The following is a 27,806-nucleotide window of genomic DNA, read 5'->3' on the forward strand; positions in this document are numbered from 1 at the left end:
AATCACAGGGACAGTTTAAGCACATTTAATAGTGAGTTTGGTGCTAATTGCAAAACTACGTAAAGAGAAGCTGGTTGCCTGTACCTGTTTTCATTGTTGATACTAGGGAAACAAACCTGGGCTCTTATGCATGCTCTCTAATAGCTCAGTTGCTTAAGACGATGATGCTGATAACACCAAGGTTGCAGGTTCAATCCCCATAAGGGACAGCTGCATATTCCTGCATTGCAGACGGTTGTCAGGCATCCGCAAACTGCGGCCCTCCAGATGATTTGGCCTACAACTCCCATGATCCCTAGCTAAGAGGACCAGTGGTCAGGGATGATGGGAACTGTAGTCCAAAAAATCTGGAGGGCTGAAGTTTGGGGATGCCTGCACTAGATGATCCTCAGATCTATGATTCTATGATTCTACCAATCCTCTAACAATCAAAATAAATGTCAGATGTAGGCTTGTCCATTATTATTTCTCCAGTGTACTCACCAAGACAGAGCCACTGCTTCTAGAAGTAGCACCCAGGGATTCTGAATGAGGGATTTCAGAACTTGGCCCAGTTCCTGAACTAATCAGGAAATAATTATGCCCAAGGAAACAGTCTCCATTTTGTGGCCGAAGCATGCTGTCGTTGAAGGGGTTGGGATGACAACACCATTCCTCCACCAAATCACCCCAGTTCTCACCGGGAAGGGAAAGAACTCTGATAAACGTCCTGAAAGGGATGAAAGTGAAAGAGTTAGTTGTTATGACAGAGACCAATTAGACCAGGCATCCCCAAACTTCGGCCTTCCAGATGTTTTGGACTACAATTCCCATCTTCCCCGACCACTGGTCCTGTTAGCTAGGGATCATGGGAATTGTAGGCCAAAACATCTGGAGGGCCACAGTTTGGGGATGCCTGTATTAGACTTAGTGCATGGACAAGTCATTTTGATAAAGCAGTAGTCATCATGATGCCATCCAGATGTTCTGACACTCTGATCTTGCGCTAGAGGAGGAAGATTGCCTCCCCATCCCCACCCAACACTAAGCCATGGTTAGTGGCTTAAACTACATGTCACTGAACCGTCTTAGATTTGATGCTACACAGATTGAGCCTGGCAAGAATGCAATTACAGTACTGTATTTGGCTGATATTCAGGAAGGAGTTAATGTAGCAGTGTCTGGAGTAGAACCACCAGTATCCCCACCATCCTCTGCCTGATGAGCGCCTACATAATAAGTTAGGGAGATGTTAATGACACATATCAAACCAGACTCATATCAGACCTAAGAATGTACCTTATATGTATACCAACACACACACACACACACACTCTTAAAAGGCAGAGTGTGATAGTTACAAAACATTAATGTCAATATCTTGTTTAATCCCTTCAGTACTTGCTTCTACAATCTTGCGTAGCTTCTTTATTTTTGCATAAATGCATTTACAAATCCATTTTTTGTCGAACAGAAAAATGAAGCAAAAGGCACACAAACCCGTGGATGTGCTTGGAACTTGGAGCAATATATTTCCCTAGCTTAATAACCAAGCCTTCTGTGCATGCTAGAAAATTAATACTCGGCACGAAATGTAATGCAATAAGCTGAAGCTTAAACATATGACACCTGCATTTCATTTTGCAGCGTACCCACACTGCAAATGTGCAGTGATATTCGGGATTAATGAGGAAGGGTCAACGTCAGAAAAGTTAGCAGAGGAAAATTAGTTTAAATGCCACTTGGCTCAGATCTCAGAGAGCTACTGAATGGCAGAAGCAATACCATGAAAAACATTGTTCCCTCCCCTGCCAGCCATGTGCCAAAGCAGCCTCGGTAGTACCCGATTAGGGGAAAACAGCCATGGCCTCTCAGCAAGCTATATGGGAGAAAGAAAGAAAAAAATCTCTCACTACTGTACTGTGATACCAAGAGAATGTGGAACATAGGTCACATCCATAACATACATTTTAAGCATGATTATTCCACTTTAAACAGCCATGGCTTCCCCCTAAGAATCCTGAGAACTGTAATTTGTTAAAGGTGCTGTGAGTTGTTAGGAGATTCCTATTCCCTTCGCAGAGCAACAATTCCCAGAATTCGCTGGGAAGAAGGATTGCTGGGCCACCCTGAGAACTGTGGTTCTGTGAGGGGGATAATAACGCACGTGACTCTTCACAAACATGGCTGTTTAAAGTGGTATAATTGTGTTTAAATGTATAGGGCAGATGTGGGCACACACGGGTAGTAAACAAAGCAATGCATGGAACTGCAATGGCCCGTTACTAAAACACCAAGGAGGAAAAGTATTTTAATAAGTACCGTTGTTAAGGTCAACTAAAAATCACAAAACAGCCAACTAGCTTTCCAGAGCTGTTCCTTAGGCGTGAAGACATGATTTGCTTCTTTTGAAACCCTAATATCCTGCTCTTTGGCCAGAAGGCTCTCAGAGAGGCAGAGGATAATTTAAAAAGTAACAAACAAAAAGAAATTGTGTTAAAATAAAACAATAAGGGGAGGAGAAGACAGGGAGAACAATGCGCTATTCATAATTGACACAGATTAGAAGGAAAGGTTAGAAATTCCTAGATCTCCAAATCTCTGAAGCAGAGTCCTAACATGGGGGGTGAGTAACCTTTTTTCAGTCTGGGGGCCACATTTATTCCTGAGCAACCTTCTTGGGACCACATACCTTCGTAAATTTGGCTAGTCTCAATTGTCCATCCACCCTCTCTATCGTCTATGCCAGGGTTTCCCAAACTTGGATCTCCAGCTGTTGTTGGACTACAATTCCCATCATCCCTGACCACTGGTCCTGTTAGCTAGGGGTGAAGGGAGTTGTAGTCCCCAAAACCTGGAAACCCTGGTCTATGCAGACATGTAACAGGCACTATCAGAATTCAAAGACACATTCTACTCAGCCAAAATGGGGCCAGTGGGATGTGGGGAGAGATCCAGGAGCCTGAGAAAGAGAGGCCGAAGAAGCCCCTGGACCCGAAGCTCCCCACCCCTGGCCTAACTACCTAATCCAATCATTTATTTTACCACTACAGCTACATGTTTTCCTGTCCTAATCAGTACAAACTAGTGTTCTCTAGAAGTCATCACTTGTTCGCTTAAGCTCTATGCAAACCCATTCACCCAGAGGCAAACTGTAATGGGAGTACAGCACTTACCGGTTGTTTATTACACCCTCGCGGCAAGACTGGCAGTAAAAGGTACAATTCTTTTTGGTTTTAAGGATGTCACCCAGAGCTGGTACCAGTTCTGAAAAGATATTGAATAATGCAATCCACATAACTTTAAGCATTAAAAAGCAAGTAACATTACCATCCAGATTCACCCCAGAAGACATTTAGAAACTGCAGTTTGCAGAAGAAAAAATATACCACATTTCAAGTAGTTTGAACATATCATCTCTGCAATGGTACAATGTATGGTGGGTACATATTATTGCCATATAACACATAGTGGGGTGAAGATGACAAGGCTAATAGCCCAGCAAGCTTGTAGCAGAGATGAACCAGATTAGGACATTTGGAGCTTTGTAGTTTAGAGGAAAGGCGAGTAAGAGAAGACACGATAAAATTATGCATGGTGCAGAGAAAGTGGACAGAGAAAAGTTTTTCTTCTCTCATAATCCTAGAACTTGGGCTCATGGAGTTGCATGCTGGAAGATTCAGGACAGACGAAAGTACTCATAAAAGAAAGGCGCATAGCAGAACCATGGAATTCGCTCCCACTAAGAGGTAGTGATGGCCACCATTTTGGATGATTTGAAAAGAGGACTGTATAAGTTCATGGAGGATAAGGCCACCAATGGCTGCTAGCCACAGTGGCTACTTTCCATCTTCAGTGTCGGTGGTAAAATGCCTCTGAATGCCAGTTGCTGAGAACCACAGGGTAGAGGGGGGGTGAATGCTGGCACTCAGGTTCTGCTTGTGGGCATCTGCTTGACTACTGTAAGAACAGGATGCTTGAACAAGATGGATCCTTGTCCTGATCCAGCAGGTTTCTTATGTTCAGATCTGGCTTGTTGTCCACGCATTCAGCTACAGTAAAATACATTTCTGTATTTTCTACCCAAGAGCATTCTGTCTGTGTTCCTTGCTGCTGCTTAGATAAATACATGAATCTGACATTTGGAACATTTTGTAAGTAAAACATTTTAAACTTACTTAACAGTGTGTGGTCTGTTCGTTGCAAGTGGAGTAGAAAGAGAGGAGTAATGTTTACAAGTGGACTAAAAGGGTCTAACAACCTATATTCCACAACACTATACAGCTGCTTGACTTTTGTAAAAGTAAACTTTGCTACTGGGGCTCTCTAAACTGCTGGAGAGCAAGTTTAGCCCCGTGTTTTGAATCCAGACACCTAGCCAGTTATTTTGTTATCTACCCCACATATGTGGGTCACCGGAATGCATATATTTTTCCTCCCACACATACATGGAAGAAGGATGGGCAGGAAAGGGATGAGCTGAAGTTTTTATTGTTCTGTATTCAAAGTCAAGTTCAACCATTATACTTGGATTGTCTTTGTAGCAATACCTCAAGTAAGCACTGGTTTTGCTGAAGGCAGAATTTTTCTACTACTGTAAATGTTTTTAAGAATTATTTTTGCGGCCCTTGTTAAAATGGAAGCTATTTAAACATATCCCACTAATATACAACCAACTAACAAGATACATTGTCAGAAGTCATCTGCCACCCCAGGAAGCTGTACAATTAAGCGTCACTCCAGTCAAACAGCAACATAACATATTTTTAGTCATACCAGAAAGGCTTCTAAATGTACATGGATTAAAAATGTAATAAATAAAATAGTTCCCAATGATATTCAATATGCAACAGCTACCACCACAAAACAAAGTGATATCATACAGCAGCAATGCGAAATCCACACTTACATGCAAGTAACAGTCCAAAGCTGAATATGCTTACTTACATGCTATTCATTTAAGGGAGGCTTACTCCTAGATAAGTGGGTATAGAATTTCAGCCTAGATCCTATGGATTTCAGTGGGACTAAGCTAAGCTTAACTGTAGTCAACATTGCTGAAGGAATTCAAAGAAATGGGGCATTGTGAACTGACAAAATTTCAGAAACGGCATTCAGTTCAACTTAGCGAAACACACAATCTGAGTGCAGACTTATATCTCAAAAGGACTAAAAAAACTAGGCAAGCTAAAAGAAAACTCTTATTTTAATCTTGCAATGCTACTTTGCCATGCATTCATTCTGCCTGTGAAGGGAGGTTTGTTACTAACTTTTGTTTTCCTTAGGACACAGCAAAGGAAGTAAATCCAGTTAAATCCAAGCTGGAGTTAACGAAAGGGGAAAAAGGGAAGCTGCCCACATTGTGAAGTCAGTTCAGGCAAATCTCACAGCTAAAAGTTAAACCATCCCCACATCTCACTTTTTTATTTTTGGTTCAATTGTCATTTTTCTTGAAAACATACCGGTACTTAATCCTTCACAGTTTGGACTACTTGCTTTACAACTTTAGACAGAATGCTGGTGATAAATATACATATATAAGGCCCTCTTACTTGTATTATTGAAACCTGCTTGAACTAGCAGTCTCATATGTAAGCCATCCCCAAGCACATACTGCAGTCCTCGACAGGAAGAAGGAACAATCCTGACCTCTGGTGGAAGGTTGATGGTCTTGCAGTGTTCATCATTTTTTAGCTCTACCGATGATGGCATCAAGGTGATATCCATGGGCCAGCATTCTGGCTTTAGTTGGCTGGAGATGTTTAAGAGAAAGCGATTATTTTCCACTCAAAGCAGATTTTCAAGGACAAACTGATAGGCCTGGGAAAGCCTGTTTTTTTAAATATGCCTTTCATAAACGTAAACAATGCAAATTAAAAAGGAGAAAGCAACCACAGACAATATCTAACATTAACTGCACAGGCTGCCCCTTCCTCTCTTAACGCCACCTCCATGCAGCCTACCATGCCACTCTCAAATCTGCTTCAGAGTATTCCCAGAGGACATTTGAGGGGCAAGCAGAGGGGAGGGGGAATCTGTTCTGCAAATGATGTCCATCCTGCTGGCAGACAAACAATCAACACTGTATATCACCAAATATATAATAAATAACCAAACAATGAAAAACCAGCAGCACACACAATTAAATAACAATTGATTTGAACAGCAAAGTGAAAATTTCAATTTCCATTGTTTAACGTACCCTTGGGTTCCATTAAATGCAACTCATTAAAATGCCTGGGAGAATAACAATTGTCTTAACCATAGGTCTGAACGATAAATATTAAGAAGCAATTACATATCAGTGAGGCACAGCACTATTGAGAACACTTATCTCAGATTCCTATTCCCTGCACATAAGAGCACTTTAAAGGTAAAGGGACCCCTGACCGTTAGGTCCAGTCGCGGATGACTCTGGGGTTGCGGCGCTCATCTCACTTTACTGGCCGAGGGAGCCAGCGTACAGTTTCCGGGTCATGTGGCCAGCATGACTAAGCCGCTTCTGGCAAACCAGAGCAGCACACGGAAACACCATTTATCTTCCCACCAGAGTGGTCCCTATTTATCTACTTGCACTTTGATATGCTTTCGAACTGCTAGATGGGTAGGAGCTGGGACCGAGCAATGGGAGCTCACCCCGTCGCAGGGATTCGAACCGCCGACCTTCTGATTGGCAAGCCCTAGGCTCTGTGGTTTAGACCACAGTGCCACCTGCGTCCCAAGAGCACTTTAGTCACTCGCTATTTGTGTGTATGTGTGGACAAAGTGCCACTAAAAACTCATTATGCCCACATATTGTGCCACATACCTTCTGTGATGCCATATCAGTTTCACAAGGGACAGGGCCTGTTAGCAGAAATAGCTGGGAGGAGAGCCTGCAGGCAGAAAAGACTTGCAGCTTCCCCTCCCTGCAGGGTGCAGAAAACAGACACAACTGTCGATCTTGATGGGGCATCGAACCTTCCAACAAAGGGAGTTGGCTAGCCACACAGGGGCATCTTGAGTCCTGGTTGAGCCAGAGAGACAGAAAACTAATGGAAGGAGTTTGAGGGTCCATGTGTCAAAAGGAGGTGGTGTGCAGCCAGGGGTCAGTGACCTAACTGACATCCAGGCTGGGAAGCTGGTCATCAGGAACCTGGCTGGCCAGTGAGCTGTTGTCCTCAAAAGTTCTCTTCCTGTTGAAGCCACACAGGTGCTCCATGTGATCAGGGCTACTGTGTCTGTTTGCCATACTCTTGGAGAATTTCTGAACCAGGGTTCCACATGAGCCCAGCATATAACATCACCAAGGAAGACGTTTACACCACAAACCTAAACTTGCCTTAATGTAGTTTCCCTCCGGTTAAGTATGCTTCAGGTTGAGTACTTTCAAGTACTCCGCGGACCCGTCTGGAACGGATTAATCCACTTTCCATTACTTTCAATGGGAAAGTTTGCTTCAGGTTAAGTACGCTTCAGGTAAAATACAGACTTCCAGAACCAATTAAGTACTTAACCTGAGGTTCCACTGTATTCTGATATCATGAACTTCCTCACTTTGCAATAAAGTCTCAAATTCTAGAGGAGTAGCCAGATTAGTTTCTTGTAGCACAACTTGTACCTTAAAGTTTACAGAGCTTTGTGTCCTAAACGCGCATAGGTTGGAGCCTATATCATCAGTTGTATCAAGTGCTATCCTGAATTGGGGAGCACAATATATATTAAGAGGAATATAAATCGAGTAATTAATGAGCACAATAGCTGACCATAATGCATTCCCTAGGCCTCATGGACAATGTGCACATAAACCTCTCAAGAAGTGGGAATTGTTCATATTTCCCAGGAAAAATGCATAATCCCCAACAAGTCTTAGAGAAGGTACATATCTTGAGTGCATTATGTACTGGGCAATATGCACAGTCTATGGTCAACAGACATACAGTACTTAATAAGAAACATGCCTTTCTCCCTTATTTCTTTTTCAGAAATGTGCAATCTGCACTCCTTGCGCAGCTTCAAGCCCACTGCCTAACCTGACATGACCCACAACTATCTTCCCCCTGGTCAGCCAAGCAGCAGGAAGAAAGGGGAGACGCATGATAAATATTTATTATTCATTAAATTCACATCCCAACCTTTCTGCAGAGTAGTGCCTTTTCCTGCAGTCCAGCATCCTTTTAACCACTCTCTGCTGTTCCCCAGTCAGCTGATCAGCGCAAAGGGGGCTGCAAGGAGTGGAAATTGTTACACATTCCGTACCACAATTCTGAAGGGGAAAGCTTAACAGCAGTATGGGGCCAATCAACCTCATCGTCGTCGAGGCAGAGGAGGGGAGGTTTAACCAGCTGAAGGAAGGGGGAAAGAGGGCTAGGAGAGAAGGAGGGTTTAGTACAGGCATCCCCAAACTGCGGCCCTCCAGATGTTTTGGCCTACAACTCCCATGATCCCTAGCTAACAGGACCAATGGTCAGGGATGATGGGAATTGTAGTCCAAGACATCTGGAGGGCCGAAGTTTGGGGATGCCTGGTTTAGTACCTCTGACCCATTGCCACTGCAGCCAAAACTAACGTAGATCTAATCCGTATCTAGATAGGAAATTGCACAGAGACCCTACGGCGGCTGCCTTGAATTGCCTGGGAGAAAAGGAGGCTATCGCAAAATAGATTCCGGTACACGTGTATTTGTGCACTTCTCTTAAAACGGTAAGGGGGTGTTGGAAAGAGTTAAAATAAATACCGGATAATCAGCAGCCCGCTCTGCGTCGTCTGCCTGATTTCCAAAAACACTCTGACCTCGTCCATTAAGCCAGCGCCTGCCACTGAGATCCTGGGTTGGAGACATCCAAATATTGTATCCGCGGCGAAATTTAGACCTGCCCGGGGAGCGGAGCCACGTGAGGGAGGAGGAGGGGAAATGCCAAACTCAGCCCAGGAAGCGCTTAAGTGAAATCGGCCTCTGCCGGCAAAGAGAAAGTCTCCTTCTTCGCCACAGCGCCCTCTCCATCGCCAGGCAACCAGTGGCTAGCTTTAAGAAAATAGAAGAGCCGCCGTCTCTTCTTCCTCTTCTTCTTGTGTGCAAACTTGTAGCTGCGATTGCTCACCCTCCAATTGCTCAGCTCCGAGGAAAGGATTTCTCAGGTTTTTCTCCGGTTTCGAATTGAACGGGCTCAGGAAGGTTGCGTTTTTGGAATCGTTTGTGCGCCACGTGGCGTCATTTGGGACTCGGAGCAAGATTAATATGCCGCTTAAAATGGTGTGTGAATTTATTAGCCCGGCTCTCGTTGCAAGCAAGTGTCTCATTTTGCAACCCAAAGAGGCCTTTTGTTTCTTTTAAAGGGCTCGGTCTTCTGAATATGGTACGGGGGGGGGGGAGATATCTGGGCTTGGGGGAGGGGATTGCATATTGGGCCTACTCCGAGGTTGGCTCATTACAGGGTTCCAGGCTTACAATCAAAAAGGTTGATTGCCTTAATTCCCATAATAACAACTTCAAAATATCATTGCGGGCTTACAGTGAAATCCTAAACGTGTATACTAGTACGTCTCCTTTGGAAAATTGCAGAACGCACAAAAAGTATATATTTCCTACAAAGTGGTGCAAAACTTTTATGGGACTTACTCCCAGGTGTGTGCGTGTGTATGGGATTGCAGCCTAAACGTCCTTAGTCAGATAGCGGAGCCTTAAATTCACAAACGACGTATTACTAGCGATGGCTATTAGCGAATTGGTGGACTCGCAGCCCTCCAGGTGTTGTAGAACTGCAGGTCCCACCATATCCCTGACCATCGGGCTGGTGGGAGTTGGAGCCGTCAGCGTCTGGAGCACACCCTGATGCAGAGCCCCCAGGTTTGGAGCAAGCGTGTTTCGATTACCAGAAGTCAAGGACAAACGCTTTTATGCTTCGGTTACGAGCTTCGGAAGTCAGGCCCCAGGGGTTATTGGTTCGCTTTTGTTGGAGACAGGTAAACATTTAATTGCACCCTCAGAGACATTCGTCGTGTAACTAATGCGCGCAAGACGCGCGCACAGAGGGGCCGCTTACTATTCCCTCACTTGGATTCCAGAACAGTGCAAGAATTGCCTTGTGCGCGTATAGGGCCCATATATCTGCTGGTGGCAGAATTTCATTGTATTTCTCCTTGGTTTTAATGTCTTTCTGCAAGGTTTGTTTGTTTGTTTGGCATTGGCGTAGCCAGGATTTATTTTAGTGGGGGCAGGCTTTATGGGGGGGGGGGTAGAACAGTTACTTGCGACAGAATTCGTAAAGTATTTTTATTTATTGATTGGGGGGCGCAGCTGCACCCCCCTGGCTTTGCCCATGTTGTTTGGGTCGTTGTAAGTCGCTTTGGGGTTGCCCTGGGCAAGATAAAGCGGGCGGCAAATTTAATAAAGGAAGACAGGTTTCCTCGAAGTATGGCCGAGGGGCTTTACTGCCCGGTTGGCGAGTGCGGATACAAAGGCCGCGGCCCGGAAAGATGCACGCACAGCGCGGGGGGCCAACTCTCCGCCGCGCGGAAGCCGAGGCGAGGGGGGTGATTCCAGCGGCGGAACGTTCTGGAGAGTCGGCAGGTGGCGCTCTTGCGCAAGGAGAAGCGAGCCGGAGGGAGGGCGGAAGGAAGGCGGCCGCGCTGCATGCTGGGAGCTGTCAGTGCCCTCTCCGGTGTGTTTAGGCGGCGGGGGCTCTTCCGGCTTGGGACGCCAAGGTAACCCTTTCCCCCTGCGACGCGCCCTCCCCCAACCCCAACCTTTTCTGCTTCCCGCTTTTTCGGTGCCTGGTTGTGACGGGGAGGGGTATCATATAAGCGTTAAGGTTTGGGGGGAGGGGGGCATCCCTTGTTGGAGGATCACCTCCCCGGTGGGGAGATTCAGAAGTATAGGGTGGATGGAGAGGGGTGCGTGGAGATGCCTCCTGGTTTTTTTATGTATCCAAATACGCTTATGGGTTAATATCTCTTGTCTGCCACTAATGTTTCCTTCTATTTCCCGTTCCATTATGACAGGCCCCCCTCCATTGGGGGGACCCCCTGAAAATAAATGGAGCAGGCTCCATCAGAAAGAGGCATAATAATAATAATAATAATAATAATAATAATAATAATAATAATAATAATATTGTGCCACCCTTGTTCCCATCTTCATCAGATACAGTCACAAGGTACACTAAATGTGGACTAGTTCACCTTTCGCTTCCTCATTGCCAATGTTTTAGCTGCCCTGGTTGTGTGAAGATAGGGGGATTTCTCTTCCCTGCCATCGTCTCAGCCTCCTTATATTTTGTTATTGGGGCGGGGGGGGGGGGAGTGAGAAGTCATCACCTGCCTGCTGCGCACACACCACACCTTTGTACTCTGAGCTCATTGATTTTAAATAACAGCCACCTGTAGCTCTCTGCCCTGCCCCTTTAGAGTCATGAAGTCATGCTTTTGATACTCTTTAAAAACTTCTGTTAAAGGATAAATTAATCCACTCTTCATAATCGTGCATCTCCAACCCCAGTTACTGTGAATAATGAACAGGAGTTAATGGTTATTCGATTTAGCTGCTAGAGTATGATGTGACCTTCTAATACTTGGCATTTTGCATTCTCTACTTTCATTCACTTGTTCAAGCTGCACACTCATAAAGGAGCAGGTTCCAATATAGTCACTTATTTCTGAGTAAACAAGCATAGGATTGTACTCAGCCTTTTCTTCGTGTCCCTTCTTCAAATTCAACCTGCTGCAGTTAAGTGTGGTTTTTTAGCACATAAAGCAACACAGATTAGTAGCCCCTTTTTATTGTTTTTCAAAGTCCACTTGGAAATCTGAGTAATAAATTGGCTTTTCTTCTGTTCTCTCTGTGCTTATGCAGTTTAGCAATTCTAAACTACATTAGTAAGCATGGGTGCAGAATTATGTAGAAGTTAGTGTGGGATATTCTACATTGTTTTATAAATGCTGTCTCCCCCTGCTGCTGTGTGAATGTTTGGTTCCTTGGATGGTATTTTTTATTTATTTTGTAATTGGGATGATTTTTTTTTTGAGAGGCGCTTCTAGCTCGGGCTGTTGCTCTTATCAGAAAGAGTAGGTGGGTAGATATTTGTCTTGATGGAAACAGAATAAAACCTTTTCAGCTCTATTGTAAAGATCTTTACTTGAAAATGAGGCTCACTGTATTCTTACCCATCATTAAATATGCTCAGGATTTCAGCCTTCATCTCTGGTTTTGCATACACTGGTTTTTCCAAAAGGAGAATCATAGAAAGAACACTCTTTTGTTGCATTGCCAGTTGGTTCAGTAGCATTTGAGCTTTGGATCACACAGTGTGGTGAAGAGTTTCTTTGTGGTTGATCCTGCCTATAGATGATGTTTTGTAGGGTGGAGTAAGTTGTTGTTTAATGGAGAGTGTTGAAAAGATGTGTTTTTAGAGAATTAATGTATTCATATATTTTAGAGGATTCATATATTCAAAGTGGGCCTCAGCAGAAGAAAACCAGTGCAAGAAACACATCCTGAAAGAGGTGTAATCCCAATTTCCTGGAACTTCAGAGAATCAGTAATAAACAATAGCTACTGTATAATATTGAATGGGGGCATTTAAAATAATCTAAAATCCTTATTTTAGGGAAAGCATCAAATTCCTTAGCTAACTGAATTGTTGTTAAATTTAGTAACATTGAAGTGTGAAGGAGGGTGTCCTGAGAAACTGGAATGTTCCCTCTCTGGGTTCTGTAAATTGGTTTAAACACTGCAATCCTATCCACATTCAGAGGTGAACACAATTTAACTCATTTGGGATTGCTTCTGTGGTATAATGGTTAAGAGTGGTAGACTTGTAATCTGGTGAACCGGGTTTGCTTCTCCGCTCCTCCACATGCAGCTGCTGGGTGACCTTGGGCTAGTCACACTTCTCTGAAGTCTCTCAGCCTCACTCACCTCACAGAGTGTTTGTTGTGGGAGAGGAAGGGATAGGAGATTTTTAGCTGCTTTGAGACTCCTTAGGGTAGTGATAAAGCGGGATATCAAATCCAAACTCTTCTTCTTTGCATGTCTGAATTGTGTTCCATATTTTCTTACATATTTTCTTTGCCTCTTGTAAAGTGCAGTGGTTGACATGCTGGTGATGGTATCTACACATCTTTCTATCTTCTGTCCCAATGAGAGGCTCTAGAAGCTCATGCGTTGAGCCAGTGGTTTGTCAATTTGGATATCACTAAGCAGATTACTGTCTCCCACAATGCAATTTGTGGAAGTTAGCACTTTCATGTTTAATGGGGCTTGCTCCTTGGTAAATGCACACAGGAGTGCAGCTTCAGTCTTATATACATATAATGGAAATAGCACAATGGATGCTAAATAAATAACATATTGTATAAGTGCTTTATCAGCAGCACATTATACTATTATTAAGCTTCTATTAGCCACAGCAGGTGGCGCTGTGGGTTAAACCACAGAGCCCTAGGGCTTGCCGATCAGAAGGTCGGTGGTTCGAATCCCTGCGACGGGGTGAGCTCCTGTTGCTCGGTCCCAGCTCCTGCCAACCTAGCAGTTCGAAAGCACGTCAAAGTGCAAGTAGATAAATAGGTACCACTCCAAGCGGGAAGGTAAACGGCGTTTCCATGTGCTGCTCTGGTTCGCCAGAAGCGGCTTTGTCATGCTGGCCACATGACCTAGAAGCTGTACGCCGGCTCCCTTGGCCAATAATGCGAGATGAGCGCCGCAACCCCAGAGTCAGTCACGACTGGACCTAATGGTCAGGGGTCCTTTACCTTTACCTTTAAGCTTCTATAGTTTTAAAAGTGGGTGTCTTTTTCCTAAAGTTAAATGATGCTTGGGCTATAGGTTGTGACCAGTAACAATTAAGACCCTTTACTTGGATTTACAAATAATTGCTTTAAAATCCTTCAAATGCTGTAATTCAGTGATAGAGCATTTATTACAGAATGCTTGTAGAATTTGCTATTATACAATAATAGGGAGAAAGGAAGACTTGTTTTTATAGAGAATGAGAGAAATTGGGGGCCCTTGCACCAGACATTTCACACTACCAAAGTCATTCTTTGTCACCAAAGCCCACCCACCCCCCAGCCACATCTTATATGAGTAATTTTCAAGTGCTGCTTGTCATTTTCTAAAGATCTTCAACACAGGACATTCCAGAGTATAATTGCTGAAGAAGCCAAACAAGCTGAGTCAAGTACTGAAGGCTTCTTAATCTGACAAGATGCCTGGAGAAAGGGGAAAAATAAACAAGGAAATTGGTTCCATTGAAGTTCTTCACAGCAATTCCTAGAATAGCAATTGCTCCTTTCACTTTAGTTAATGTTTCAACTCTGATATGTTGTAGAGCTTCTTGAGTTCTCAGTGGGACTGTGTTTTGAATGGAGCAGGAATGAATACAAAGGGTTTTTCCCAGCATGGAAAGCCACAGGCTCTTTGGCACAGTCCTCCATATAGGCACCTTAGTTCCTTACTGTTTACCTGCATCTTGAATCAGGCAGGGAATATTAGCAACTGTGGTGCATGAAAGGAGAAGGGAGGCAAAGAGACTCTTGCCTGTGTCAAAGCATAGGGGTAAATACATGACTGAGGTGGTTGGCCACACCACAATTGCGTATGTATCTTCTGCCTATTGAGGCTTTGCAAGGGAAGAGCAGTTGGTGGTGTGTGTTTCTAGCAATCCCCCTCCCCACATGGTTGCACTAAGCCCATCACAAGACCCAGCCTGGTGCCATTTTGAAAGAGTGGCAGCATTCTTCCCTTGCGTTCCTGGCAGCTATGCGGAAAGTAACAATAACAATTACTCCCATGGTGGCGTATATTGGAGGCTTTCCAATATTAAATTTGTGTTAAGTTTCTGGTTGCTAGTGATGGACCCTTATCCTCACTTTGGGCTTCATGGTGGAAATTATGGGTGAGAGAAAGCTGTGTTTAATAAAGGGGCAATATCCTCCTAACTTGTGTTATAAATAGGGCTGTGTCTACGTAATTGTAGTACTACTTCAGGGATCTGGCATAAGAGTAGTTAAGCTGTAGGTGCAACAAATGTGTACTGTGTGTCGTATTCATTTAAGAAGCACCTGGGACAGAGCTTTTAGGATGGCGTCCCTTACACTTTGGAATGCACTACACCCGGAAATTAGGATGGTGCCAACCATTTGTTTTTTATACTCCCCCCCCTGCCTTTTTCAGGGTAGCATTGCAGGATATTGTTCCTGCTGACTTTACAGGGGGACTTAATGCAGTCTTAGTGCTTTAACTTTGTATTTTGTTATTTGTTTGTTTGTTTATGTTTTCAAATGTGGTGTGTGGTTTATAAATTCTTCAGATAAATATTTTTCAAAGTAGAAATTGTTAGCACGTAAATCTTAAACATTTCCTAATTTACAAAAATAATTATATTTCTGTCAGAACAGAAGATGCTGTGCAATAAGGAAAACAATTTCTTTGGATTGAGAATATGCACTGGCTGATTATTGTGTAATTAAGAGTAATTGTCACAAACGTTTTATAAAATCTGCAGCTTTGTTGATAGCAAAGAAGGCAGGCTTAAGCTGTTATGTTTAAAAAAATCAGTGGCATACTAAATTTCTACCCACTCATATTCAGTTAGAAATACTGGGTACAGAAAGTCCATTGTTCTGGCATTCCAGTTTTCTGAAAACCCCTGTTGTCTTCATGTTCCTCCTGTATTCAATTGAAGAATGTAGCATTGTTTGCCTTTAGCTGGTGAGAAAAGTACAGTAGCTGAACAGAAATATTGGGCATTAGATGCTTTGATAGTGAGTTATCCATGGGCTGTTACTGTACATGACTTCCCAAGTTTGACTCTAATGTGGCTTTAGGCAAGCTACTCCCTCTCAGTAGAAACCTACCATCTTCAATACCAGGCATCCCCAAACTTCAGCCCTCCAGATGTTTTGGACTACAATTCCCATCATCCCTGACCACTGGTCCTGTTAGCTAGGGATCATGGGAGTTGTAGGCCGAAACATCTGGAGGGTCGCAGTTTGGCGATGCCTGTTCAATACAATATGGGAATAAAAGTACTAACCCAATTTACATGCTGCAAGGATTAAATAATGTACATGAGGCTGCAATCATATACTCACATATACTCACCCACGGAACTCATTCATATTTATTTATAAATACTGAAAACATTGTTTTATTCCATACTGAAGAATCATAAAGATGGTTGATGGAATAAGTTCTTAGGAAGTGCATTGTGGTGTCTACTTCCTAACATAATTTTTTTGCTCTCTCATTTCCAGGGCATATGACTTCCAGGAAAGTTTGTGGCTTTACAAAATACTAGCCATTGTGTGTATACACATTTATTTATATGCTTCATCCTACTAGATTTCAATAAGATTTACAACAGGAATAAAACTATGACTGTGAAATATTCAACAAGACAATAGAAATAGAATTATAAAAGTGATAATCATAGTTTTAGGCAATGAGAATTTGTACATAAACACTGTAACTAGAATTGACAACATTTTGCCTGAAATGTAGGCTGTTGACAGTTTCCTGCACGACTGGATAGATGGGTGTGTGATGGGCCACTTCCTAACTACCCTGGGCCCCTGCAGCAGTCCATACACAAAGTCCACATAAAGCTCATTTCCTTCATGGTGTGAATAGCCAGTCTCTCGTTGGATCATTAGTTTAACAGAAGATAATAGAACCGATATAGAACCTTAGTAAGGAGCATTAAATTTTAAGAAACATGTGTTTGAATCCAGACTTGAAGCACAACCTGACCATATCAGATTAGTTGTTGTAGATTATATTGAATTCAACAGGGCTTACTTCCAGGTAGTAGGCTTAGGTTTGCAATTATAGTTGTGCTTAGAGCCGGCACACTGAAATCACTGAACTTAAGGTTGTCATTGATTGAAGCCCCATTGATTTCCGTGGGTCTTCTCTTAGTATGACTAAGACTGGATGCAGGCCTATATTGTTAAGCTTTAAGGAAATGTGAGTAATGGGAAAGATGCCCCAAAAGAAAAAAGCAGAAACATTTTGCTTAATGACTTCCATGGAATTAATGTGCTACATGAGCCCTAATGTTCACAGCATCAGTCATGCTACAGCTTAAAATGGGCCAGTGATTAGCTCCTATGTATGGATTACGGGACAGACATGGCAAGGGCAAGAGTTCAACATTTGCTTATTGGGTTATGCTACTGCCTTGGAGCAGGCAGCCCATTTGTTCAGCTTCAAAGCTACATACCCTGTTTCTCATATTTTAAGACATACCCATAAAATAAGCCACAGCAGGATTTTAAAGCATTCAAGGAATATAAGCCATACCCCGAAAATAAGACATAGTGATACGCACAGCAGCAATGCCGGCCGCGGCAGGAGGAGGAGGAAAAAAAATAAGACATCCCTTGAAAATAAGCCATAGTGTGTTTTTTGAGGAAAAAATAAATATAAAACATGTCTTATAATATGAGAAACACGGTATTACCATTACCTTGCTAGGGGGGGAAATGCAATGCATTTGTGTTCTCCTTAGTTTTCTCTCTGTCAAATGTTGCATTTACTGAAACAACAAAGTTTTGTATTGTGAAGCTTTTTTCTTTAGTTTTGCATCAAGGGTACCAAACTTTGTTTCCTGCTGCTTGATCAGACATAGGCCTTAAGGTCAGTGGAATGTTCTCTACAGAAAGAAAACTGAATTTTCCAGTGTAGGCTTTGAAATGACAAGCAGAAAAATGAATTTTCCAAGGTCTTTGGTAAAGTAACAGTGAAATCATTTTCCCCCAGCTGGCAACCCATGAAGAGGATAATACTATGTAGTTAATCTTCCGTATATAAAATTTTAAAAAGTGCAAGAACGATTGTTATTTTTAATCCTCTCTATTATATATTATAGGTGTTATAAAGTAGCTTTCTCCACATAACACCTTTCATTTGCTGAATGTTTTTTTTTTTTTGTAGCTACTGAAAGGAAAGTTGGAAGACCAGTTTCTGCACTAGATACTTCTGTTTATGATTTTGTTTTTTGAAGATTATTAAAGTTCCTTTATTTAAAGATGTTCTGAAATTCTAAGGAGTGACGTGCTATCTCTGAGCACAGAAAGTCCATATCAGTCCATGAATTTGTCTAATCCCCTTTTAAAGCCATCTAAGCCAGCGTTTCTCAACCGCTGTTCCGCGGCACACTAGTGTGCCGCGAGACGCTGGCTGGTGTGCCGCGACGTGCGACGACGAGAAGGGCGATTTGCATTGTCACGTGCCTGGCGGCCGCCAATAAATACCACTGACACGCTGGAAAGCAATATTTCTCCTCCTCTTTCCCAAAGCTCAGTGCAAATGAGCCTGGCGGCTGCCAATACACAACGCTAACCCGCCGGAAAGCAATATTTCTCCTCCTCTTTCCCAAAGCTCAGTGCAAACGAGCCTGGCGGCCGCTTTGGGGGGCTGTAGGCACAGTTGCAAACCAGTGAAGCCACACACATGCTTGCAACCAAGCATTCTGCTGAAACATATTCTGTTTGCTGCAGTAGAATGCTTTATCAAGCTGAATGCTTTATCAAGCTAGTCACACTTCTCTGAAGTCTCTCAGCCTCACTCACCTCACAGAGTGTTTGTTGTGGGAGAGGAAGGGAAAAGGAGATTGTTAGCTGCTTTGACACTCCTTAGGGTAGTGATAAAGCGGGATATCAAATCCAAACTCTTCTTCTGATGAACTCATTTTTAGCATTACCAAATGAAGATTTGGGACCTCATGTGTTTTAGGATACGTATGCGACCTTTTTGTTCTTCATAGCTACATAATTAAATCTGTTTCACACTTTCCAAATGCTAAATCTGAGTATTATTACCAAGGTGTAAAATTAGTTTTTGCAACATCTGTTTGGGAAGTGTTCTTTTTTTCTCTTTAGTTGGTTGCAGCTTTGGTAGAAAAGCAAAGGAAAACATTTGCAGCATCTAACTTGTTTTATAAATTTGAAAGGGGTTTTATGCCAGGAACTGGAGAAAGAGAAAAGATTTGATTGGTTGAGTTAGCCATGTGAGCATACATTACTCTTGGGCATTTGATTTAGTGCTTGTTACCACAACTTGTGACCCATCAAGCTAAAAGCAGTGCCCAAGCCACTTAAAGTTGCCTCTTAGAGGCTTCAGAATCTTCCTTGCTTTTTAGGTTGTCTGCCTGGAACTGCTGAAGGAAGAGATTTGTCAAATACGGCAAGCCCCAAAAGAGGAATCACAAATTGTGCCTTAAACTTGTATAAAATTAATGAGATTCTCTTCACATAAAATGCAGACTGTTTATCCACTTGGTAACTGTATTTCTTTAAAAACAAAATGAGCTTCACTAGTTTCTTTCTCAAAAACAGAAATTTGATTTTTAAAAAATCATGTTACCTGTGTCTATCATGGCCACATATTTTTGCTTAACTGTCTGAATGCAACAATAGTTAAAAGTTATGGATTAGGGAAATCATGTTGCTCCATCTTTTTCAGCTCACAACTTTACATGAATTACAATCTGGTCTCTAGTGGGACTCTGCGGGAGGATGAATGCGGAGGAGCTGGAGCTACTGGGTGATTCCAAGTACAGGAACTATGTAGCAGCTGTCGACAAGGCTCTAAAAAGCTTCGAGTACTCCAGTGAATGGGCTGATTTAATCTCATCCCTTGGAAAGCTTAACAAGGTATGAGAAGACTTAGAAGGATTAGGTGAAATGCATGCAAAGTTTTGAAGGGGGAATTGAAAGAATTAAGTATAAAGCATTTGGAATCTACCTGCCAAACTATTTAAAAATGGAGTGGACTGGCAGATCATTTTAATCATCAGGTTATTACTTACTGTAGTGGGTGTCAGAATTCTGAAATGCCGAACTCTTCTGCTTGGCGGATACTTTCTCCTAGGCTACACACCAGATAAAGGTTTTGGAATGAATTATTATGAAGGGAAGGAGGGTGGAAGACCCTGTCATAACATAACAATGTCAGGAGATTGACACTTTCCACAGTTTTTTAAAAGTCTCTGTTGTTACATGTTACCAGGAGTGCACATTCTAAGAACCTTATTCTGTAGAGGGGAAAAAATGTTCCTTTTAAAACACAGCATTTTCTCTTACTAGAGGAAGCATTTTGGAACATATATTAATAAACACTAATAAAATTGAATGTATGTAAATAAAGATTCTGCAGCACTCTCTAGAAATGTTGCATGCTTACTGATTTAAATAACCAAAGTGTTAGTTTATGCCATACGAGGTGTGTGCTTGCTTTGACCGATAAAATACACCATAATGGTCTGAAAAATAAAGGAGCCTTTAACTTTTGAATGGGGAACTTGTAGCTGTCTCATGTTGTTGGACTTCAACTCCCATCATCCCCTTCCAGCCTGGACAGCAGTCAGGGATGATGGGAATTAGAGCCCAGCAGTGTGGAATCGGCCACACGGATCCAACCCCTGTTTTAACCTGCTGTGGCTTCCTGTGAGTGAATTTTGTAATGCAGATAAGGCAGAAAGTTAATAAAGCAGGTCAGTTTGTTACATCAGAAGTTTGGGAATCTGCATGAGAGGAGGTTTTCCTAAGGCATCATGTTCCGCTAAGTGGAACGCATTCAGAAACTTTCAAACCGATCAATTCTGTAAACCGCTGTCTGACAGAAATTGGGTTTAGAATGTCTTGCAATGTTTTCTGTCAGGTTCTTCAAAACAATGCAAAGTACCAAGTAGTACCAAAGAAGCTGACCATAGGAAAGCGCCTTGCACAATGCCTTCACCCTGCCTTGCCAGGTGGGGTGCACCGGAAGGCACTTGAGACGTATGAGATTATCTTCAAAATCATTGGGCCCAAGCGTCTGGCCAAAGATCTCTTCCTATACAGGTAAAAAGAATGACCTTTATATTGTCTTCTGAGCGTTAGCTTGCTGTAATCAAGAATTGTTTTTATTTGAAAATAAGTCAACAGTATAAATCATGTAATACATTTCACTTGGGTCAGAACGTAGTTAAATTTAACAGTGTGAGCTGTTGCTAATGTTATAGTAGAAAATTAAAGGCAAATTAACTTGCAGTGCATTCCTAATTCCCTGATTAGGGACAGGACATAGCCAGCTGTGGGCTCCTCTGCTGTGATAACTTGGAGTTGGTGCAGCAAATATGAAGGGAAAAGCTGCCACCACTTTACATCCTGGCTAGTACAAGTGGCAGGGCTTTGGGTGTGACAGTGACTCCCCCTCTCTGCTATTTAGGATTGTTTTGCCCATTCTCTTCTATAGGAGGAGATATGGAATAAAAAAAACCAGAAAGCTACATTTTCTTTGGTAGTATAAATGATAAGAAGCAAAGCTATTTGTTGAGGTGTGTGACATAGTTGTAGACAAATTTGTAGGCTATCAATATATTATCCAAATTTAGAGGAGTAGAATAATAAAGGCTTTGCTGAACACGCAGAAACACATACACACATAGGTGATAATAAAAATTAAAATCATGAGATGGACATAACCGGAAGTCTTTGAAACCTCTTATCTATTGATTATGAGGATCTGGTTACCAAATAAGATGGGCATGAAAGGAGATACATATCTACTCTGAGCATATGTTTCGCTAACATCTCTTGTTTGTATTGCACTTCTACTTCGTCGGTGCCCTCTTAGAGGGCAGAAGCACTGAATCCCAGTATAACCAGAATGTGGAAGGCAATGATTGAATTCAGGCGTTAAGATGCTCAATTTGAATGGAGTGGCAATAACATGCTTATTAATACAGTAAAGACATGAATGGTTTTCAGCTTTTTAGCTATGTTTTTAAATTGTAGCTTTGTATTCTCATGTTTTGCTGGATAATCTCCACAAATGTGACACATATTCCATTACTCAATGTATAGTGTCTCATTCAAAACAAGCCTCTCTGTTGGGTAGGATCTCTTGGGAAATGGTGATGATGTTCAGAAAATTTGCTAGTATTGTGAGATGGATCCGGAGATTAAGCAGCCTTTCTCTGTGTTAATTGGTTATCCTCATATACTGAAAAATACCCATATAAACCAGTCCAGCCTCTCAGTACCTGCCATATTACCCTTTTGTATCTCTGTGTTTTCCCCCGAAACAGTTCTGGGCTTTTCCCTCTTCTTGCCAATGCTGCTATGTCTGTCAAACCAGCATTACTCAGTCTGTATGAAGTTTATTACCTTCCTTTGGGCAAAACGTTGAAACCGGGCTTGCAAGGATTGTTAACTGGGATACTTCCTGGCTTAGAGGAAGGTTCAGAGTATTATGAGAGGTAAGGCTCCAGGCTAATGTAATACCACTGTTATAAAATCTTGTGCATTGTGAAAATTTCTAAGATGCTAATCTAAACTAGTTGTCCCTGGATGCAAACTCTATAGGTAGGGCAGAGAAGAGGTGGAGGTGGATCACTCTGTACACAAAGGAGGATATAGTCTAAGAAACTAGGCATTCCCAAAGCACAGACTCTCCAGACTCTGTCACAGAATTGCTGCATCAGACCTCCAAGAATAAGTTAGCACTGGGGATGTTTTTTCATCCCCTGATGAGTGTCCTGAGTGATCTTGAGATGGAGAATGAAATCAAAGAAGCATCCAAAGGAGAAAGTTCTATAGTAATTGGTGACTCTAGTTACCCTCACGTGCATGTTCCAGTCACAATAAAGAGGTAAAATTCCTAGATAACGCTAAATAACTGCCATAGAGCACCCAGTTATAGAACAGGTAAGAGGAATGGCAACTCTGTACTTTATCTTCAGTTGTTGCTGGGACCCGGTTTGAGATGTAATCATTGTTTGGTAAAGTGACCATAGTGTTATCACCTTCAACATATATGTGAGTGGACAGTTGCCAAGAGGATCAAACACATCTGAAGTCACATTTGACTTCAAAAGAGAGAGCCTTTATAAATGAGGGTATTGGTAAAAAGGAAGCTGAAAGGGTAAGTCGAGTGAGTCAAAACTTTCCAGTACAAGCACAGCAGTGAAAACAATTTAAAACTACCAAGAAAGAAACTTAAATATAATGTAGCAGGTACAACTTCGACCAAGTTGGTGTTTTTTTCTTCTAATGGCCTTCTGTTTTAATTGAGGTAGGTCAGGTATATCAACCCAGATTTTTGAGCCTTCCAGGTTTTACTTCACTGTTTTACTTCCACACACTCTTGTTGCTCATGCCACAGAACCAACACTCTGCTGGAGAAGGTAGCTGCCGCAGTGGACCAATCAGCTTTCTACAGTGCACTCTGGGGTAGTCTTCTCACTAGTCCTGCTGTTCGGTTGCCTGGAATTACTTATGTCCTCTCCCATCTAAACAGGAAGCTTTCCATGGAAGACCAGCTTTATATAATAGGCAGTGACATTGAACTGATGGTAAGTCGGTAAAGTTTCGTTTATGGAATAGCCCAGCCCCAGTTCTTCATCACCTTTTGAAATAGCTATTTCCTGTTTACTTTCTAGCTGCAGGTAAAAATTTAAAAATGCTGATATAAATTATGAGAATACTTTCATAGTACAATGGTACCTCTACTTAAGAATAACTCTACTTACAAATTTTTCTACTTACAAATGGAGCTCCGTCCGCCATCTTGGATGCGGTTTAGATAGGATTTTTTTTTTACTTACGAATTTTTAGATAGGGTTGCTTCGACTTACGAATTTTTTCTCCCAATGCATTCCTATGGGATTCGACTTACAATTTTTTTCGACTTACAAATGTGTGTTTGGAACGCATTAAATTCGTAAGTAGAGGTACCACTGTATGGCATTTCTTTGCCCATCAGACCGAACCAAAGAGCATACTTTAAAGTTAAGCACATTTTAAAGGCACAGCGAGAGGATTAAGCATTTCCCATTGAAATTGGTAGGACTTAAAAGAGCTTAATGTTGGCTTGAGAATTTTGCTTGAAAAGCCAAGTAATCCTTGATACTTTTTAAGTAACTTCGCGCTTATGAGTTCAACATTTTAAAAATCTTGTTTCTGAAGGTCTGTGTTTTCTGTGTTTTGTTTTCTAAAATAGCATTCAACACTTTTTTTCACAGCATAGATATGGCCAAGTATATCTAAAATGATTTAGATTTGGAGTACAGGGTATGTGTTTGTGTGAGGAAATAGTTGCATTTTCTGGTATTTACTCTGTGAGGTGCCATGGTATTATAGGACTGAGTATCTGATATTAAGTGTTTTCGTAATTTTATTCCCACGAACCCTACATTACTTACGTTCTTTCCATGTTGTTTGATATTGACTCAGATCAGGTCAGATTCCTCAGAGATTAGTTCACAATCTCTGAGCATTGTGGCTCCTTTGCTTGCTTGCTTGGTGTGCCTCTTCCTTCCCTCCAAGACCACTGGGCATTCAGACATAGGATGAACATGTGTAAAAGCCAATGTCCAGATTCTGTGGAGGGAAGGAGGGCACAGTCATGCTTATCCTGCTGTGCTTAGGGATAGAATCATCCTAACTGGACTGCTAGTTAAAGAAGTCTGTGATGTTTGTGTGCATGTGCAGAAAAAAATAATCAGCATTGCTGATTGTGCCTATACTAACGGTAATTTTATTTCAGGTGGAAGCAGTAAGCACCTCAGTGCAGGATTCCAGTGTACTAGTACAGAGAAGCACACTGGACCTGATACTTTTCTGTTTTCCATTCCACATGAGTCAGGTAAAACACTGCTGAATGAGTATTCCGCCAATCACTCTGTTGCATATACCTATTACCCATGGGTGCAGTCTTCAACCAACGTTTCTTAAAAGACTGCCCAAGATTTGAATAATAACATGTTCTGGTGTAAGAGATGAACTATCCAGCCAAAAATCTCTTAAATACTTTGGCTTACTCCAGAGGGTTCCCTTCATGCATACAATACCCATTTTTCTTTCTGGTGGCAATCCCTCATGCTGCAGGAGTCCTGAAAGTACCCCTGGATTTTAGTAGTGGCTTTTCAGCCATTATAGGAGGCCCCTGGATAGGAGAGGCTGAAAAGACTGTGTGTGTTGTTGTAGTAGTGGTGGTGGTGGTGGTGGTGGTGGAGGTAGTCCTTTTTCTGCTGCTACCTTTGCTCATGATTTTGGCCCTTGTGATATTTAATTATGTTTCCTGGTATCAAAATAACAAACATAGGATAAGTTTTGTTCTTTGATCAAGTTTTTTCGCCACCTTTGAAAGTGCAAGAAATGCTGTATTTGGAAATTTATGTCTTAGTTCAAACAACTGCATTGTTTAAGACAATTGTTACTGTGTGTAACATAATGTGTGTGGTAGTTGCACACACAGATGGAAATGTGCATCAGAGCTCTGAATCTGAGAAGAGATGACCAGAGCAGACCATTTGAGTTCATGCATTATATCGGCAACTCTCAGGAATACATTATTGAAATAGCAATATACAACTTTTGCAAACGAGTAGTGTTACTTGGCATTGACTGAAACTTGGTAATTAGCTGGCTTGTATTCTGTGTCAGCAAAGTTGTGAAGGTAAGCAAGTGAATATAAGCTATTTATTTGTCTTAAAAATAGATTGGCCAGCCCAGACTGCCTCTGATATCTTTGATCATTCTTTTGCTTATATTAGATCAATATAGTGATCAGCATTTAACTCTGCATTAAAGTTGTGTGTTCAGGGGAAAATATTATTTATTTCTCCCTGGTGATTATTTTATTATCATTGCAATGTAAAATGTTAGGGTTTGCTTTTGGTGTACTTCATCAGATTAAATCGCAGGCTGCAAGGAGAGATGCGGTTGTTGTCTGCTGGTGCCGACAAAGGCACAAGCCATTTAGGAGGGGGTGATTAAAAACAGGCAGCCTAGATTTTATTTTATTTTTGTCAGATTCCAGATCTCAGCCTGTATGTGAATCCACAGGTACTGGGATGTGAATAAAAATATTTTTTCCTCCTATACAACAAAACTCTTGAATGTAACATCTGCTGCAGTTTGTTGTTTAAATGTAACATTCCCAATTTTAGGCGACACGCCCAGACATGATCAGAATTCTGTCAGCATCTCTTCATGTAGTCCTGCGCAGAGACATGTCACTCAATAGAAGGCTTTATGCCTGGCTTCTAGGTAGGTGCGGGATTTATATTTTAATAAAATCAGCTGGTACCTCATTGTATCTGTAACATTGTAAACCACCTTTCATTTCAGTACAGTCATACCTCAAGTTGCATCCGCTTCAGGTTGCGTCTTTTCAGCTTGTGAACGCGGCAAACCCAGAAGTGTTTACTTCTGGGTTTTGCCGCACGCACATAAGCGTTCTGCACGCTTTGCGCACACGCAGAAGTGCCACTCTGGTTGTGGACTTTTCGGGGTGCAAACGGCACCCCGGAACGGATCATGTCCGCAACCAGAGGTACCACTGTATGTGCAGTTTTATTTTGGACTAAAGTTTGTTGCGGAACATTTTGAACGTTCCTGTAGCTATTGCTGTTGTGTTACGGCTGACTAAAGATACAGTAAATTTATAATTTATTTGTAGTTTATAATCTGACTTTTAATTCACAAGAAGTTTTGAAGCAGGGAATTTTTTTTTTTAGTGCACTCCTAAAAATGCAGTGTAAAACATCAAGAGTAATGGTAACTGAACCAGCAGCTTATCTCCGCCAGCTGTTAGCTAAATACATACATACATACATACATACATACATACATACATACATACTGTATAAATTTCTGCCATATTAGAGAATAAAACTCTGTGCTGGAGAACTGCTGCCCAAGCTCTTGGAATTTGCCTTGTGTGGTTCTGCAGGGTTCTGCATTGCCTTGGCATCATTTTCATCACCTGCATCAGAGATGGCCAACAGGTTACCCTTCACATGTTCCTGGGCCAATTGTTCCACCTGCGCTAGCTGGCATGCTCATGGGTCAGGGGTGATGGGAGTTGTAGTTTAACAACCTCTGGAGGGTATCCCATTGACAGCCCCTCATCCGCATGTAACTTTTCGGAGAGGCTGTTCAAAACTGAGAGAATGAGGAGGCTTCATTAGTGTGCGTGGCCTGTTCCTCCTTGTCAGACTTAATGCAGACAAGATGGTGATGCTAGGTCCTGCTTCCCTGAATGAGAATTTGGGTGTGGAATTTGGGCATGCTACTGGACTCAACATTGCTCCTGGATTTTCTGGCCTGATTGACAACTCTATATAGCAAAGGATAGCCTGGCTACTATGATAACCTCCAGGCTAGACTGTTGTAATGAACTTTATCTGGGACTACAATCAAAGAGCGTTGCGCCATGCATTGGGATACAAGTAATAAATGAATTTGCCACCTACACTATCCAGCATGAATTGGGATAGCCTATATAAATCAACTATAAAATGCACATTATTTTATAACCCAGCCTTGCACTAGTAGGCAAAGTTTTCTTAGCTTTAAAATAATAAAACTCAGATTCAAATATTCATACAGAAGCCAGATTGTCTTTTTATTAACAAGATTTCCACTTCTTTGATGCAGACTGGTCACAGACTGATGTGATGTAATGCTTAACAGTGCAGTCCTATGCTTGTTTACTCAGAAGTTACGGTAGTCTGTTTCGGATTGCAGCCTGAGAGACTGAACTGTGAATCAGGATCTCCCTAGTGGAAGTCTCAGCCCAGCTCTGAGCTTGCCAAGAAGCCTTTAGGCATGCCGCCATTCTCGGTCTCAGCAATGCAGAGTGACCTACCTTACAGGATGATTGTAATTATTAGAATGAAATGATGTGTGTGAACCAATGTAAACATTCAAAAGTGCTATATATGAGTTAAGTATTATTGCCATGACTATAGTAGAATTCTTGTAAAGTTTAAATATATATATTTCCTCCCATCACTGGAGTGTGGCATCATCCAAAATGCCAGGAATTCCTGTAGAAGTGAAAGTAGCCTGATGTT

At 42.0% G+C, this 27,806-nt stretch overlaps 2 protein-coding genes across 10 annotated transcripts in view; one reads left to right on the forward strand and one right to left on the reverse strand.

The window, feature by feature from the left end:
• The window catches only part of UBE3D (ubiquitin protein ligase E3D), a 58,184-nt gene extending 49,334 nt beyond the window's left edge, over positions 1-8,850 (reverse strand). For 2 of the 4 annotated variants that reach the window (XM_060272567.1, XM_060272565.1), the window contains exons 1-5: positions 8,696-8,850; positions 8,094-8,183; positions 5,532-5,731; positions 3,156-3,246; positions 484-709 (exon numbers count right to left, since the gene is read on the reverse strand). In XM_060272567.1, the coding sequence (XP_060128550.1) occupies positions 484-709; positions 3,156-3,246; positions 5,532-5,731; positions 8,094-8,183; positions 8,696-8,760 (672 nt within the window). In that variant the 5' untranslated portion in view covers positions 8,761-8,850. Of the gene's footprint in view, positions 1-483; positions 710-3,155; positions 3,247-5,531; positions 5,732-8,093; positions 8,184-8,695 lie in introns of those variants that run through there. The other 2 variants (XM_060272566.1, XM_060272568.1) reach the window with 2 other exon arrangements.
• A 51-nt stretch (positions 8,851-8,901) lies between these two features.
• DOP1A (DOP1 leucine zipper like protein A) overlaps positions 8,902-27,806 on the forward strand; it is a 59,039-nt gene continuing 40,134 nt past the window's right edge. For 3 of the 6 annotated variants that reach the window (XM_035109496.2, XM_060272559.1, XM_060272560.1), the window contains exons 1-7: positions 8,902-9,211; positions 19,424-19,614; positions 20,621-20,802; positions 22,032-22,202; positions 23,108-23,297; positions 24,491-24,589; positions 25,896-25,995. In XM_035109496.2, coding sequence (XP_034965387.2) covers positions 19,477-19,614; positions 20,621-20,802; positions 22,032-22,202; positions 23,108-23,297; positions 24,491-24,589; positions 25,896-25,995 — 880 coding nt within the window. In that variant the 5' untranslated portion in view covers positions 8,902-9,211; positions 19,424-19,476. Of the gene's footprint in view, positions 9,212-10,199; positions 10,663-19,423; positions 19,615-20,620; positions 20,803-22,031; positions 22,203-23,107; positions 23,298-24,302; positions 24,590-25,895; positions 25,996-27,806 lie in introns of those variants that run through there. The other 3 variants (XM_035109498.2, XM_035109497.2, XM_060272561.1) reach the window with 3 other exon arrangements.

The sequence above is a fragment of the Zootoca vivipara genome, chromosome 3, assembly GCF_963506605.1.
Source record: "Zootoca vivipara chromosome 3, rZooViv1.1, whole genome shotgun sequence".
Taxonomy (NCBI): domain Eukaryota; kingdom Metazoa; phylum Chordata; class Lepidosauria; order Squamata; family Lacertidae; genus Zootoca; species Zootoca vivipara.